The following is a 16,625-nucleotide window of genomic DNA, read 5'->3' as shown; positions in this document are numbered from 1 at the left end:
TTTTGGAACCCTCTTAGGAGCTCTGCACAAGGCTCCACACTCCCTAGCCAGCAGTTGGTCCTCTTCCTCCATACTGGCTAAGGTCCAAGTATGTTTATAAGGAAGGTGACAGAGTATAGTTCCCCCACCCCCAGACCAGCAGCTGGCTTGGGAATGTGGAAGTGTGTGCTGGGAGGACACTCCATCCTTCCCCATTCCAGGCTACCTTACGGCCGTGTCTGGGTTTCTATGTAGGAACAAAGGAGGAAGGAGACCGGGAGATTACGAGTAGCCGAGAGAGTCCCCCTGTGAGAGCCAAAAAGCCTCGCAAAGCCAGGACGGCTTTCTCCGACCACCAACTCAATCAACTGGAGCGTAGCTTTGAGCGACAGAAGTACCTGAGTGTGCAGGACCGCATGGACCTGGCAGCTGCGCTCAATCTCACTGACACCCAGGTCAAGACCTGGTACCAGAACCGCAGGTAAGGGAGGCTGTGTGGGAGAGCAAAGGCGTCTAGCCATCCAGGTCAAGACTACTACACCAATCTTCTTCCCTCCTGGCCCCGGAGACACTAAGGACTCAGAGGGCCCTGAGCTGGCAGTCGGGGGCTTTCTGGCTGTAGGAGGGATTAGCCACACCTCCAAGGTGAGAGGATTCGTTGGGTAGCTGGAGTTTGGAGAATTTTGCACTTCTAAGTGTCCTTAACATATGCTAGTTTCTCCCTCAAACATGAGTGGCTGAAATTTACCCCATTTTGCCCCCAAATCAATCAAGCCACACCTTTTCAAACTGAGACATCGGTGTAGGAGACACTCAGGCCCATACAACCTGTGCCTTGTACCCTTTTGGGCCTGCCCCAGGATGGTTCCAAATATCTATAGCTGGTCACACAGTCTGGCTGTATCCATCCTGGAAGAGCTGATCCACTGGCTTCAGCTTAAAAGTCTTGCTTGGCCTGTGAGGCAGTCGGGAGAGGTAGAGTTGGCAGCCAGTCAGGCATCTAGACTGAGGGTCTGTCCCCTATTGTGGCCACCTCAGAGCCCTCCAGGAACCATGGCTTCCCTTGAAAGGAAATTAGGAAAGGGGCTGACAGTACTTGTAGGCCCCTGAACTGCAGTGTGAACCCAAACTGTGCAGTCTGGGGCCGAGGTTATGCTGAGTTTCCAAGCCTGACGGTTGTCTCCCTTGTTTCGATTTTCTCTCCCCCTCCTTTTCTCTCATTTGTGTTCTAATCGTCCATAAGTGTGGTTGGAAATGCCCATCCAGTTGTCATCTTTACCATAATTTTCTGTCTCATTACATACGGTTTCAGCCACCCTAATTCTGTCGGAAAACATTAGTGTCATTTGTAGCCAATTTAAAATGGGCGACATGTTTATTAATTTGGCTGGAGCTGCTGGGTATGGAGGGCCCACCAGCCCTGCGTTCGTCAGGAGGCATCTGAGCAAAGGCCTGCTGCCTCTTCTTCCTAGTGGGGTGCGGTGGGGGAGGGAGGAGACCGAGAAGAGCTGATCACAGGTTTTAATTGTTACTCTCTCTCAGAGGAGAAAAGATCCTGAAATGCATTTTTCCCCTCCTGGAATGGCCCCGAGGTACTGTCCCCCAGGGAGAGTCCTCCCTCAAACGAATTCCGTTTTGAAACCCTTGTCACCTTCCTGGCTCTTAAACACACACCCCCCCCCCCCAACACCTTCCATAAGGTCCTGTCAGGCTGGTGAGAGGAATGTGTCTCCACAGCCCTGGGGACCAAGAGGGCCAGGGGTCCAAGGCCCAGGAGTCTCTGTGTCCCTTTGTTTACGGTTTCTTCTCACTCGGCCTGGAGGAAAGGGGGAGGGGCAGAGAGCAGACACTTTGGGATTTCTGGGGAGCCACTTGGGGAAGGAAATTAGAGGAGGAGGGAGAAGACTGCCTATAGAAAAAGTGGTCTCCGTTGGCCTCCAGGAAAGTTTCAGGAAGTAGCCAAACAATAAGGGGGGGCAACAGCAGAGCAAAAAGTCAGGAAGAGGTAGCAAAGATTGGAGAATTTTATTTATGAATGTCTCAGACATTGATGGCATCGTTTGGGAAATTGACTTGGATTTGGGTGATTCTGGGAGGGAGAGGGTGGGATAGGGGGCCAGGAGGTGTGCTTCATTCCTGGTTCTCAGCGCTCTCTAAGTCTTCCTGTGCTCCCCGAGGAAGAGAAGGCAGGTGAGGGGGGGAGAACGGGCCTTGGTGCCTGGGCAGTGCCCACAGCTGCGGGGTGCACGCACGCCTGCTTTTATTTCAGGACCAAGTGGAAGCGGCAGACTGCAGTGGGCCTGGAGCTGCTGGCCGAGGCAGGGAATTACTCGGCACTGCAGAGGATGTTTCCGTCGCCTTATTTCTACCACCCAAGCTTGCTGGGCAGCATGGACAGTACTACCGCCGCGGCGGCCGCCGCAGCCATGTACAGCAGCATGTACCGGACTCCTCCTGCGCCCCATCCCCAGCTGCAGCGGCCCCTGGTGCCCCGAGTGCTCATCCACGGCCTGGGGCCTGGGGGACAGCCGGCCCTCAATCCCCTGTCCAACCCCATCCCAGGCACCCCGCATCCACGGTGAAGAGCAAGTCACTGTCCCTCCCTGTCCCCTCCCCGACCTGGACAGCTGCCCCTCCTCTCCCGGCACCAGGCTGTCCGGCCTCCCTTGCAGCCAACTGGGAAGCAAAGAAGTAAGAGAGGAAGACACTCACCAGCGGGTGGAGGGGGGGCCCAAAGAGGAGCCAGCCCTCCACTCTCCATCTCCCCACCCCCAGAGACAGGGCTGGAAAGCTCCCGCACAGCAGTGTGACTGGCGAAAACGCCGACTCCACACAAAGTGCGACCAGTAAGTGAAAACATCAACAAAAACAAAACCTCAAGTTCTTTTTAAAAAATGACTTTAGGGACAAGCAGGAGGGAGGGAGGGGGGTGGGGTAAGGAGGGAAGAAAGAAGGGCACGGAGAGGAAACCACACAGGCAGAGAGAATTGTAGATGAACAGCCTCAAATTCCGAGGCAGAGGGCGTTGCCGTGGACATTCCGTCTGCCCCAGAGAAAAGAGGAGGGTAACTGAGAACTTTGCACTGATTTCTCATGACCTTTTTTCTTTTGGAAAAGTGGCATGCTCCATAATATGAAAAAAAATGTACATTTGAAAGACTGAGTGATAAGTGATATATCATATTTATTATATGTTGTCCAAAAAAGAGTCACTTATATACATTAGTAAAACATGATTTTTCTTTTCATGTCTTTTTGATTCAGTAAAATAAATGCTTAGACAAAAATATAGATTTTTTTGTGATTGAAAATTACAGAAATAAAGTTTATCTTTTTGTAACAAGCGATGAAATCCAAGGGAGCTGATTTTACTGAAGCAGAATGTACTATGATGAAATGTGTCACTTGGTTTAGGAAAACAAAATCCCTTCTGGAATATTAGGAATTTACAAAATCTGTAAAGATGTTGGGCTGACTTGTATAAAAACAGCTCCATTTTTCACGGTGGCCTCTTCCGAGCCGTTATTCGATATGTGTGAACTTCTTTCTTTTGAAGTGGATGATTTCAGAGCAGTTCGTGAGGCCGCAGGAGAAAATCTGCGCTTGTCGGCTGTTGGTGCTCGCCAAATAGGCGGCCAACTTTCCCTGCTGTCCCGGCCTGCCTGGCAGCCCCAGTCGAACCGGGTCTGTCCGCCCCTCCTCCTTCTCCTCGGGCTCCTCCTGGGGCGGCGAGGGTCCGGAGCGCTAGGCAGCGGAGACGCCGGCAGGGGCTGGGCTGCGGGCGGGCGGGCGGGCGGACGGACATGCGGGCTTCGCAGCTGTTCTGCAGCCCACGGCCGGGCGTCCGCGCGGCAGGACAGCCTGCAAGCAGGAGGCTGCAGGGCGCGCAATTAGGGTTCCCGGGGGGACTCGAGAGGCCTAGCTAACAAACCCTGGTCGTGCTTTGATCCTGGCCTTCTCATTCCCCAGCGGGCATCCAACCCTTAGCCCCGAGCCGAGTGTCTTGTCCTAGTGAGTTGGCTGTGCTGGGATGTCTGGAGCGGAATGCAACTCTGGCCGAGACAGGTGTGCCAGGCTTTTTATCCGCGTCCCTGGATCTTTTGGGACCGCAAAATGAGAGGCCCTACCCAGAGGGTAGTGGAGGCCGGCTCCCTGCTTTGGGAGTGTGTGTGTGTGTGTGTGAGTGTGTGAGAATGAGTGTGTACGTATTCGTAGCACCTCGGCCAGAGCCGGACCTCAGCCGCAGCCCCCCCTCCCCCACTAGCTCCCAAGAGGCTCAGCACTCCCGACTAGTGAGGAAGAACTGGAGGGGGTGGGTGTACATTTCCGGGGCTTCTCCCACCTTCCCCAGCCCCAAGGTCACTCCTCAAATAGTCAGAGAGTTGGATCCCCGTTGTCTGGGTATCCTTACATCTCTATCTTCACTTCTGCCCTAGTACATAGTCAAAGGAGTAAGACCTGCAGCTAAAACACATCCAGACTCGTTTTCCAACTTTCTCTGATGTTTGAATCTTAGTACAGTTATAAAAACATTTAAAACAATGTGGAGTGCTGTGGGAGTGTGTGTTGGGGAGGAGAGGGAAGGAAGAAGGAAAGAAAGGTGAAATCCAGGAGGAGATTGCCTCCGGCGCCTTGATCAGACCTGGGCTAATTAGGGAGTGGTTTGCAGATTTCTCTCCAGCTCATCAATTTGTTTTAAAAGTGGTCTTGGTCTTGTTTGATTCTAACAAAAGTGTTTGGACTGGCCCTTCTCATTTTCTTCCGGCTGAGCTGGGACAAACTCAAACAGCTGGGCTGGGCTGGAAGCTGGGCGCCACTGTGTCCAGTGGGAATGCCCATTGCCTGGGTACTCAGCAGACTCTCCTTGCTCTGTCTTAGCTGCTGTTGGGTTTTACAATCACGCTTAAATAGTTCACAAATGGTCTGCCTAGGCCTAAAAAGGCACTTTCCAAGGCTTGGGGGTGCTACAGCTTCTCGATGCAGTGGCCCCAGGGCTGGTCATCTTGGGGGGGGGGGAAAGGGGGACCTGGGAATTCACTGGAGCTCACACATTCTAAGTTCCCTACAAAGAATGACCTCAAGTCCAGTTGGGAAATGCACATAAACCTTCAAATACAAACCAGGCCATAGCACCCATCTGCTACCAGCAGCCCGCCAGCAGCCTGCCAGCCACTCTGCTGAGGAGCCTGCCAGCTACCCCTTCACTCTCAAGGCCAAACTTGGACTCCATAGGTGGACAATGAAGGGGGAAGCACTATGTCTACGGAGACCAAGGTTTCTTAATTAACCTCATATTCCACTGCTGCTAGCAATTAGGTTTGATCCACCAGAGTCCTCCCAAATGTGCTTTCGCTTCAAAGTCATGTTTTCTTTCACCCCCTAAACCATGCAGTGGAAAGTGTCAATTCCCCTTCTACAGTTGTGTTGGTTACTTCCTGTTGCATAGAAGTTGGCAAAAGGAGTGTGTGTGTGTGTGTGTGTGTGTGTGTGTGTGTGTGGTGTCGGGACTGTTGTCCCAGGAAGAAAGTTGAGTGCTGGATTCCTTCTTTTCATTCTTTTCTTTCTGCAGCAGTACCACCTCAGCAGGTGCCCTTCTATTCAAACATCCCCAAACTATTCCTTACAAGTCAAACGCAAACATAGTCCTTTCCCTCAGAAGGGGTCCTTCAGTCCAGTGCCTGCCCAACAAAGTAGCGGTGTTGGCTAAAAGGTGAGGAGTGCAACACCAGGTTTTCCAAAAAGCAAGGAACAGGATAATAGACAAAGGTCTTTTCATAAGGGAGATCCAGAGTTAGTTATGGAGGCTCAGAGGTCTGTTGGCCCTGGGAGCTGCACTTCTTTTCTTTTTCCCACCTTCAGCTGGTGTTGGAAGGGCACTCCACGGCTAACTCCATTTGGATCGCTCCTTTGATTAAGCTGGGGACTGGCAAAACAGGGATTTTCGGGGGGCCTTCTTTGCTTGCTACAGAAACACAGGAGAACAAACGTGTTTCAGAGAGATGTTTAGACACTCACAAAGGCCCCTTACATTGCTCTCCTCAAGATCAGCTCTGCAACTCCAGCAAACCTAGCACAAATCTGTAGTGAGTATGGAGTAAGAAGTTAACTCCCCAACTAGCAGCCAGGCATTCTCGCCCAAGCCAGCAATTTTCAATGAGTTGCAAAGTTATGATTGCTGCTTGCTTCCATGCCTCCAGCAAATATACCTACCACCTTGTAACAGTTTATTTTTGCTCCCCCTGCCCTTAAAATGAAAGTCCACATGACGGCAAATTAGACAGCTGATTTCCTCTGTTGCAAATAAAACCGTTTACCCTCAAACCAAGACTTCCGTCCTCCCTCCCTCCCTGACATCTGACTCCTGCCTAGGCAGCCCTTTCCCAGGAGTCTGCCAAATCCCACCTCCCCTCTTTAAACAGGCGGCTTGTGAGTGGTTTGTTTTGTTATATTTTTAACTTTCTAAAAATATTTGGAAAAGCTCTCCCCAGGGCTAGGGAAACTTTAGTCCCTATTAAGCCACGTGGTTACAAAAATATACTGGAAGAGAGCTGCTAAGTTTTCTAAAAAGCCAGGCATGACTTGAAGTCAACATGCTTGGGAAGAGACTGACTTTTCACCACTGGTGGGCATGATCAGGGGCAGAGCTGAGCCTCCTAGGGAATTGATGTTTCCTCCTCAGCATTGAATTCTTGGTGTGGGAAAGCTGGTTTGTCGGGTGTCTTGGCTGTTGGCTAGAAAATTAGGCAGAAGGGCGAGCGGGGGCTTCTCCAGGATTTACTCCATGAACCCTGGAACAACGCCTCTAGACTTCTTGAGTCTCCCACTAGGTCTTTGTCCAGTCCCCGCTTCTTGGCCAGTTCCAGCCTTCCTCTCTACCCATGCCTCTTTCCCTGAAGTTGGGGCCTGTGTGCCCCTCCCTTCTTCTGGCAGGTTGAACACCCCCAGGGCTTAGTAGGGCTAAGTGTGTGGGGTAAGTGTTGTGTGCATTCAGAGAGAGGGAGGTATCACTGGCCTTTCGCATTGGAAAATCAGGTCAGCTGTCTCAGGGAGATGAGATGACCCAGAAGGGACATTTTTCCTCCCCTTCTTCCGGCTGAATTTTGAAGGCCTCTGTCAGTCTGAGTGTTGCTGAGTGGACGGTCTCAGCCAACCTCGCATTCTCAGTTTCTCTGCTCTCTGTCTCTCCTTTTGTCTCCCCTTGGGCCTCCCTCTCCCGTTTCTCTCTCCTAGCACCACAGACAGCTCCCAGGGCGCGTGGGGGAGCGGAGTCCCGGAGGCTGGAGGGTTCCCTGCAAAGCCTAGGCGACCGCAGGGGGCGCACCGGGGAAGGGTCGGCGGCGCCCGCGGGGGAGGTCCGCGAAGTGATTACAAAGCGCCCTCCCCGGCGGCGCTTCCTGATTAGCTCTAAGTCCAAACAGGGTCACATTCCAAAGAACAAAATCTTCAATCAATAAAGTAATTCAAAAACCAAAAGATCTCGGGGTAAGTAGTGCTCAGTGACAGATCAACTCTAAACCGTCCCTATTTAATAAGTTCTTAGTGGAAGCCGACTGGGAAGGAGAGGGGCCTCAGTTCTGCTGCTTCGAAGCCCTTGCGTCGCGGCCGCAGCGAAGTCGCCAGTGGAACCGCTCTCAATGGCATTTTTTACTTTCTCCGCTCGCGCAGCCGCGACCCTGCTCTGCGAACCGCCGCCTCGGCCGATGGAAGCCCAGGAGAAGCGCTCCCGAGACGGCCGCCCTGCAGGTCGGGTTGAGCCGAGGCCCTGATGCTTTTTCCATCTCGCGTCTCCTCTCCGCCGGTTTGGGACTCTCCCAGCTCCCGCTAAGATCTGGTCCAGGACCCGCAGGAGCTCCACTGAAAAAGGAGGACCTTCGCGAGCCCGAGAATGAACTTGATGTACGATAGAAGGGCTTTGTCACTTTGTGGAGCTGATGGATTTCCGCCCCCACCCACCCCTATATCTGGCCGCCTGGATTCTTTAGTGAACAAGCCCTAGATGGGGGATCCTCCCTCCCACTCCCAGCAATTCTCACACACGTTGCAGCCCGCGGTTTGCTTCGCGATTCCCACGCCCCACTGCAGCGCGTCGGCTCCGCGCTGGGTCTCCCACGGTATGCGCCCTAGCCGGGCCTCCGCGGTCCTCCTGCCCCACCCCCAACCCGGGACAGCCCCGCCGCCCCAAGTTCCCGCTCCCCGTTACAGACGGTGTTTCAGGGAGAAATGCGTGCGTCAGGACAGGGACCGTATAGACCAGGGACAGGAATCCAAATACCTTCACGAACGGTGCTTGGGCAGGGCCTACAGTGCAAGGGTCCCCTGTTCTCACATCTCAGTGGGCTCGGGAGGGAATATAAAGCGTTCTCCTATGAAGATGATAAAATAACGGTTGCCCAGGTAGAAGCTCATATCTGTATTGCCCTTCATACTCCCCCTTCCCCAGCCCCCCCAAGTCCTCAAGGCTGCAAATGAATGCCTCCTTCAGGTTTTCCCTCAGTTCTTGGAAGCCAGCTCCTCGTTGTTGATTATCCCCACTTCCTCAACTGCCTCTCTGGCTCTCCTCTTCCTCTTTCCCTTTAGAGTTGGAGGAATGGAAATGCTAAGTGGAGTTTAGATGCTGACAGAGACTTTTAGCGGCAGCGTGGATTACCCATATTTGAAAGTCAGGCACCACTGGGGAGACCTTAGTGCCTCCAGGAGCTGGAGAAAAAGGTTTTCCAAGGTGTGCATGGTTATGTGAAACGGGAGAAAAAGTTTTCTGTGGAGTAATGTGTATTTATACTACCGCCTAAGGCGAGAGCAATTAGGCAGTGGTGGTGTATTGTTTCCCCACTCCTATGCCACAAAATTAGAATGCCCGTTATGGACAAATAGTCTACATTCTAAAGCCAATTGGCTGATAGAGTGTTAGGAAAAGGATATGGAAGTCGGTGCTACTCACTTCCTACTGTAGGGAAGTTAAACTACTTGGTATAGTTTCCAGTTGTGGGGGTCTTCCAAGTGAAAAGACCATAGTAGATCTCTTTCTCACTAGGCCATTTTCCGGTTGAGTGAACTGCTAGGAAATGATTTTCTAGTGATCTAATACGAAGATTTTGATTTTCCTAATACCTTTCATTTGAGGAAATAGGCATGTCATAATTTCTGAAAGATGCAAGTAAGGATCTGATTGTCCAACTTCCTCTTGCACCAACTCTTAGTCTCCCCCCTCTCCGCTCCCCCTCCCCCCAACCCGGGGCATCTGCAGACCTATGAGCAGGGAAGTTCTAGCCCAGATATTAACAGAGACAGAGATGTCCATTGGAAGTAGGGTGTATCAGAGCCACAATCACTTAAAAACATCAAATTATTATTCATCTGCCCATTTCCCACAAACGTTCTACTGATAGAAGCTTACCAAGTCGTTTCCATTAGATTAAGAGGATTTCAAAGGGACACCTACTTCCTCACCAGCCTTGACTGAACACACTATGGCATTACATTATACATGCTCGTATGCGAATAAATGCATAATTGTCACATAATCATTCATCGTTATGCATCAATCGATTGGTCCAGAAAATCACATAAAACACAAATGGATAAGTGTGGCCATGGGGTGATTCATCTTGTCTTTCCTCTTTTTTGGATTGCTTTTGAAATTTCTGGCAATCCATATTTTGGATTCCCTTATGAACTTCTCTAGATGTACGTTGCAGCAGATCTCCCAGAGCCTGGTCTTTGCAGTGGAAACAACTCCACCCTTTCCTGTCACGTGGCAAACTTTGACCCGCCCACCTCAGCCGTGCCCAATCAGAGCGCAGGAACGAAAGCGACCTTGTCGCCGCTGGCGGAACTTTGGCTTCCTCCGCCTACTCTTCGTTCCTCTCGGGGCAGGTTTTTCCCAGGCTTGCTGGTCGCAGAGACCAGGCGCGAACTTTTATTACCCATTTCCTTTACCCTTCTCTTGTTACCAGTTTGGGTTAAAACCCTTTGCCTCTGAAGGTGCCTAAGGGGTGACATTCTGCAGCTCCCCGTGCTTCTCGTAGCCTATTTATCCTTGCGGAAGGCACCATTATTTTCACATGGCCAAAGTCCTCCCACGAAGGTATTTATTACAGTAAAATTTGATTCGAATTTGTATAAACATGAAGATGTTTCCGCTTCCTTTAGTAAAGCGATAATGACTGCTTTCATTTCAGGAAATGGTAATAGGTATGCTGGCCCGGGATCTGTTGAGAAGCCTCAGGTGAGTGAATTCAATAGAGGGAAGCTCTGGCCTCTGAAGACTTTTAAGGCCTTGGGCCACAGAATCTGTTCTGCTCTCCATTCCCGCCTTGCTTTTATCCTCCTGACTTTTGTTATTTTATATGTCTGGGATGTTTAGGTGATGGGCCAAGCGTTTCTCTTGAGGGATGTCAATGCTGAAAAGTTGAATTAAGCTTGTAAATTTGTTGGATCTTACTCTTAATTAATAATTTGGAACAGGATTAAAAAAACCCCAACTATTCAAGACACTGCTTATTAACAGCAGTGCTGTATATGTCGGTGACATTTCAGGAAGGATCTCCTTTATTTGGTAACATGTTTTACAGGCTTTTCTTTTCCTTCCATGAATGATCTAGTCCCTTAGGGGAACATGATTCTTGGTTCTGCCCAGAAATTTGGCAAAAGGATATTTTCCAACACCCACGTTAATAAGTAATTGGATTTTAAACAGAACTGATCTTGATCCAAACTCAGGATTGGAAGGAATCTCTAAGGTCATCTAGCATAATACCTATTCTAAACTTTAGTTTTTTTTTTTTTTTTACAGCATATTTGATTCGTGTTTTTTATTTTTTCTTTCAATCCCTGTTCCCCGTTTCCATTTTTTTCTGTAAAGATAGAGAGGGGGAAGGATAGAGATGCTACAGTATTACAGCTTTTCCAGATGATTCTTGTCTTTCAGTTTTAATGGAGTTAAATTTATGTGATCAAATCCTACTACATACACAAAAAAAACATGCTTTTTGTAAAATCTAATAAAATAACTTTTCTATTGTAAAAGTAATGCATACTCACTGTGGAAAAAATTTTTAAATACTGAAAAGAGAAGAAAAAATTCATCTTCTATCACTCAAAGAAAACCACTGCTAATATTTGATCTATTGTTTCTAGATTTTTGCTGTGAATTTTTGTATAATTTTGATCATATTTCATCTGGGATATCATTTATGCTTTTGGTACAACTGTTTTTCTGTATTATTTAAAACTCTTTGTAAGTATAATATTCAATACATAAGATTCTCTCCCATAAATGTATCATAATCGAGTCAACCATTCTTTCATCACTGGATGTTTAAATTGTTTTCCGTAATTTGAGATGAATAATGATTCAATGAGCGTGAAAGCAAGATTCTGGAGAGAGGATTCTAGATGTTATTTGGTGTATCACTTTATTATTTATCTTGACTAGGGCAGTGGAAGCAATGAAAGAACAAGATGACCAGCTCGAGAGGAGATACAAATTACTGACCAAAGGTAGTGGTTTCAGTGAATAGTGCAAGTTAAGCCTCAGTAAATTGAGAGCTATGTGAGCCTGTATATGCTGTGGTGAAGTAAGCTAAGAACACCACTTACAAATTTTTTATGTGTATTTTAAACTTCCCTGACTTTGAATATGAATTTGGCAGCCTCCTCACCAGAGAAGGAGACTTGCCTGACTAAAGAAGGGGGAAGAAGGTTAGGTCTCTTCTGATTTAGTTTGGTAGCATGTTGCTTGCCTAGTTTGCCCTACTGTTTTCTGTACTCCAACTATTCTGTGGGTAAATAGAAGGCTTTTGCTTCTAGGACTGTCAATCTGGCACCTTTCATCAGAACTAAATTCAGGTTAAATAAAAAAAAAACCAAACAAACCCATAACCCACAAAGAAATTTGAGGGAGGGGGTGGGGAGTTGAGGAAAAGAATTAAATAGGAATAGTCTACCCTTTCATTTACATGACACACATTAACCGTAACATAGAAGTTCCAAGAGAACTGTCCTGTTCTCTTGTCTCCAGGAGCCCATGTAGGGCGCTTTAATTGCCACATTTTCAAACCGATATAATGGTGGGGATGTCTTAGTAATTACCTTAATGAGATAACACCTTTCCTTCCCTCAACCTACTCATTATCACGCCTCTTGTTCAAATTTCAACTACAAAGAACTATACTTGTAAAAAAAAAAAAAACTCGGAAATGTATTGTTCCAGGTCTCATACCCTTAAAATAATCACATTGCGCATATCTTAAAAATATGAAAGACATAGTACACATAGGCAATTCAAATATGTTAAAGGAAAGGCTTGAGATAAGTAAACTAAACATCTGGGTGCCCTTTAATTATTCTTGGTTGGATTCTTTATCTTGACCTATAGTGATGCTAAGGTGCCAAAGTGATGAATTTTAAGATGTTGGGCTGTGAAGACGTGCAGCTGCAACACTGATGGATTTAGGAAGGGATGGTAACAAGGTTAGCTGCATGTGAAGTGTGAATTGAGATTTTTGCAAAGAGACCGTGATTGCAGATGGGCATAATGTTGTACCCTTGCATGAAATCTTGCTATTATTGTATAATGGTCAGACAGAGTGTGAAATGACTTATTACTTTTCTTTTATTGTTTAATGAAGTTGGTTAGAGTAGCAGTACTACTGCTAGTCAGTAGTAGTGAAGCACACACACAAAACTATATGACAGGTGCTGACATATTAAATATTTATTTAGTTTTGACTTTTTTCCCCTAATTTTCATGAATATCCGTATGCAAACAGAAGCATCTCTTCATCTATATAGACAAATTTGCACTGATTTGTGTATCTGTGCATACCCTTATTATCCTGCATAAATATCTATACGAGTCCCTGATGCATGTAAAATATTTCAATATCCAAGGAAATTTCATAGCACTTTTAAATGTTTAAAAATGCTGTAATGCTTTGAGGCTGATTTCTGCATGGAATTCTGATTTGAAAACTCTTTTTGGATTTATATGGATAGCGTTGAAATAGCTTATCATTATGGTGACTAGAAATGCTTTATGGAACAAAACATAATAAAAACCCATTATGAGGCATAATCTTTAACATAGTTTGAGTTACAGGAAAGATCAAATCATAGTTCTTCTGCCTTGTATTTTAGAGTACACATCTTTCATTATATCACAGAGCCCATAATATAAGTGTTTCTTTATTTTCCAGTATCAGCATCACAAAAGGATAATACCTTAGGCTTTACGAGTCAGAGGGAAATAATGCTATGATGTTAAAAACAAAACAAACAAAACCCCCTCTCCCTCTATAGTCAGTCTTCTGGCTCCAGATGCTTGTGTTAGAAACACTAATAAATGTTTGGTTTTAGAGATTAGGGATTTCATTCATTATAGAATGATTTTTTATATGGTCTGTAAGATTCATAATCATTCTTTATGCATTGGTTTGATACTCTTGATATGAATAATGTGTTTAGAAAAGATACAAAAATATGTCTTTAATATTGATATATCCCCTTATATTGAAAATTTAACATTTTAAAAGAAAGTTTAAATTTGTTTGCGTATTTCATATTGTTGTATAGTTAGGCCCTGATATAATGAAAATTCTTGTTCTGTGTTTGGAATATACTGAGAGTCGAATGATGTTCTTCAAAGCAACACAGATCAGCCTTTAGAAACAAACTTAGAACAGTTGGCCCAGAAAAATAATGTTTAGTCTTCTCCCTCAGCACCAAATTTATTGACCCTTTCCCCCACTTTTCTTTGGCTCAACTTGCTGCATAGGCCGAAAGAATTCTGTGACTGTGTAGTTCCTCATCAGTCAAAAGGTAGAATGACTTATGTATATTAAGATGAAATCTATCATCTTATCATGAAATATGTATCATATTTTTTTCATTTCCTTTTTTTTTTTTGATAAATGTTATCTTTCACTAGGAGCTTCTTAGAGTGACTTAGTCTAAGACTGTAGTGGAGTGACAGTTAAAGTTTCTCAAGATGGCTCTAAGAGTATATGTAGTGTAGGGCACTATGCAGAGAGCAGATTTCTGAAGGACTTGAATTTGTGAGGTATCTTAACTCCATATGTTTGTGATATCAGTTTTAGGAAAGACATACACTCTCACTGCTTACCTGGTGACTTAGCCATATCTATAGAAAACTTGACTTTTGGCTTTTGGCAACTGTAATTAGTGACCTTCTTTATTCTATATTGAATAAGTGCTGTGATTGGCTTACAGTCTACTGAGATCAGCCCTTCAATAACTATATGAAAGTGAATCTGTATAAGAGGATCCATTTTCTGTTACATGGGTGGCAGTCTGATCTACTACCTTATGAATTTCAGGTTTTTTAAAAATTAGCTCAGCTGCATCTGTTGCAGTTAACAGTGACAGAATTTTAGGAATCCCCTACAACTTAACACCAGTGTTGTAAAACTGTGACTACTTCCTCACTAAGAAAACTTTTCAGCTTACCATGAACACACAGTCTGCACATAAACATTTATATCAACTAGTTTTTCAGCCAATAGCTTTACTCTTGAGGTTTCCTTCCTAATCTCATTCTAAAATGAGAGACATTGGTCTTTATGTTTGAAAATACTTAATGGCAGTTTTCTTTAGCAAGATGAAAAATGTTTCTTGTGGATTGGTCCGGGAATGATGAAATGAAACAAAGTTTCCTTATTAAAGAACGTGTCATCACATCTTTTTCTTTCTAAATACTTGTTTCTTAAATTCTGCATTGTTTTCAAGAACATTAATCTGTGTATACTTTCTGATTGTAACTGGTGAATTCACATCTAAAATTATCCTCAATATGTGTTATATATGTCTTTTTGTCCCCAATCCCTAGATCAGTGCCTAGTGTAAAGTAGGTAAAGTTAACATGATTGAATGTGGACTCATTGATTAATTAAAAACAGCATATGCAAGTGATGTTTGCAAGTTGATATATATTTCTTGATGGGAAGAACCATGTCTGATCTTTCATTGTATTTCAAGTACCTGGCAAAAAAATGTGAGACTCCTAAGGGTATAGTGAATATTTGTTACCATTATTAACGATGGTGGTGATATGGTACAAATTTTTTTAAAATCTAATTTTAATTTTCAGTTGGTTTTCGGCTAACATCTTGTAGATGGTAATGAGAAGAATAGCACGTGGTAAAATTGTGCTAGTTATGTAACATAGTTTGTTCTTGACTTAATTGCACTACCAGCCTACTTTTTAATTAAACTCATTCATTTTTCATAGCTCTGAATTAGTCATGTGACTCACTAGACTTGTTGTTGTTGATTTGTAGTAAGTAGAGAAATGCACGGAACACTCTTTTTCTAATTCTTTTCTAAAAATGAGCCTCTTTAATAGGGATAGGAGTGAAGGCCGATGTTAGGAATTGACTCCACTTTCCACTGGATCCTATATTCTAAATTGTACTGGTGAGTAAATTCAGTCAGCTAGATAAGCTAAGAAAAGGAATAGAAATTCCTTTAGCTTATTAGCAATATTCTTAACAGGGTAATGACAACTGGGAAAATAAATTGAGTTGGCAATTTAATAGGTATAATTCAAAGAGTAAATAGAAGCAGCTAAATTTCATGGTTAATAGTAGTACTACTGAAACAAGGCGACTGGAAGACACTGTTAATGAAAACAGTGACTTTCAAAATGAAGCTACATTTAGCAACTATTTTTCACCAGAAGTATTTGGCATGATGTTTGGGTTCAAAATTACTATTCTGTATTGCTTAATGCATTGTTAACTGGAATCTGCAATGTGTGTGGCAGGAGAAGCGAGAAAACATGCTTTTTCCTGAAGAAAGCTCACATCCAGACTCTCTTTGTATTTTACCGCATCCGTACTTTAAGAGGCTTGGAGAACAAAAGCATACCAATGGAGAAAAATCTGTGAAGTCTTGTCAGGTATTATTTATGTATTATTATTTTGTTGGAAAATATGTGAAAATACGAAGAATTGGAAAACAGAACAGCTAAGTTATAATGAATCACATCTCAGAAAAACACACAAGGGAATACAAATGTAATGACAACACATTTTCATTATTCTAAAAACAAATTCTGTCTGATAGTTAAACCCTATTAATTGGGCATTTTAGACACTTACCAAAGGAATAAGACTATAATAAGTAGCCTTCCCTTCCAAGGGATAAAATAGAACTAGTATCATTTTATTTGGTGGTCTTCTGGTTCTCTTAAGCTACATATTTTATTGAAAGAGTAGAGAGTATGTGGAAATAATATATTAATATATTTCATATGGGGGACTTCCGATTTCCTAGATTCTTTTGGTACCAAGGTATTTGAGGAAAAAATTGAAGAAACAAAGTAGGAACCATAGAGACATGATAACTCTCCCCAGTGTACTACAATGATTCATAATTCACAAGAGAGCAAGGCTCAAGTGGATCATACTTTTTATGGTACAAATGGGATTAATATTGTACTTCATAGATAAGACATGTTTATAACAAAGAAGACCACATTTCAACTTCCTCCTACTGTAGTAAGGCTTAGGAAGAACATTAGAATTATTTTTTAAGCTTCTAGATTAAAAAAAAATGAAGACCAATGGTTATTACTGCCCAAAGGCGGAGATAATTTTAGAATTATTTTAACTCTTAGGGCTCTAAAA

General features: G+C 44.7%; 1 protein-coding gene across 1 annotated transcript in view; it reads left to right on the top strand.

Annotated features, from left to right (window-relative positions):
* The window catches only part of BARHL2 (BarH like homeobox 2), a 10,295-nt gene extending 6,814 nt beyond the window's left edge, over nucleotides 1-3,481 (top strand). The window contains exons 4-5 of the mRNA XM_057549236.1: nucleotides 135-460; nucleotides 2,249-3,481. Of these exons, the coding sequence (XP_057405219.1) occupies nucleotides 135-460; nucleotides 2,249-2,561 (639 nt within the window). The 3' untranslated portion in view covers nucleotides 2,562-3,481. The remainder of the gene's footprint in view (nucleotides 1-134; nucleotides 461-2,248) is intronic.
* Nucleotides 3,482-16,625: the final 13,144 nt, after the last annotated feature.

The sequence above is a fragment of the Balaenoptera acutorostrata genome, chromosome 1 (assembly GCF_949987535.1).
Source record: "Balaenoptera acutorostrata chromosome 1, mBalAcu1.1, whole genome shotgun sequence".
Classification (NCBI taxonomy): Eukaryota; Metazoa; Chordata; class Mammalia; order Artiodactyla; family Balaenopteridae; genus Balaenoptera; species Balaenoptera acutorostrata.
The sequence above is the reverse complement of the archived record's forward strand: the minus strand, read 5'-3'. Positions and strand labels throughout refer to the sequence as shown.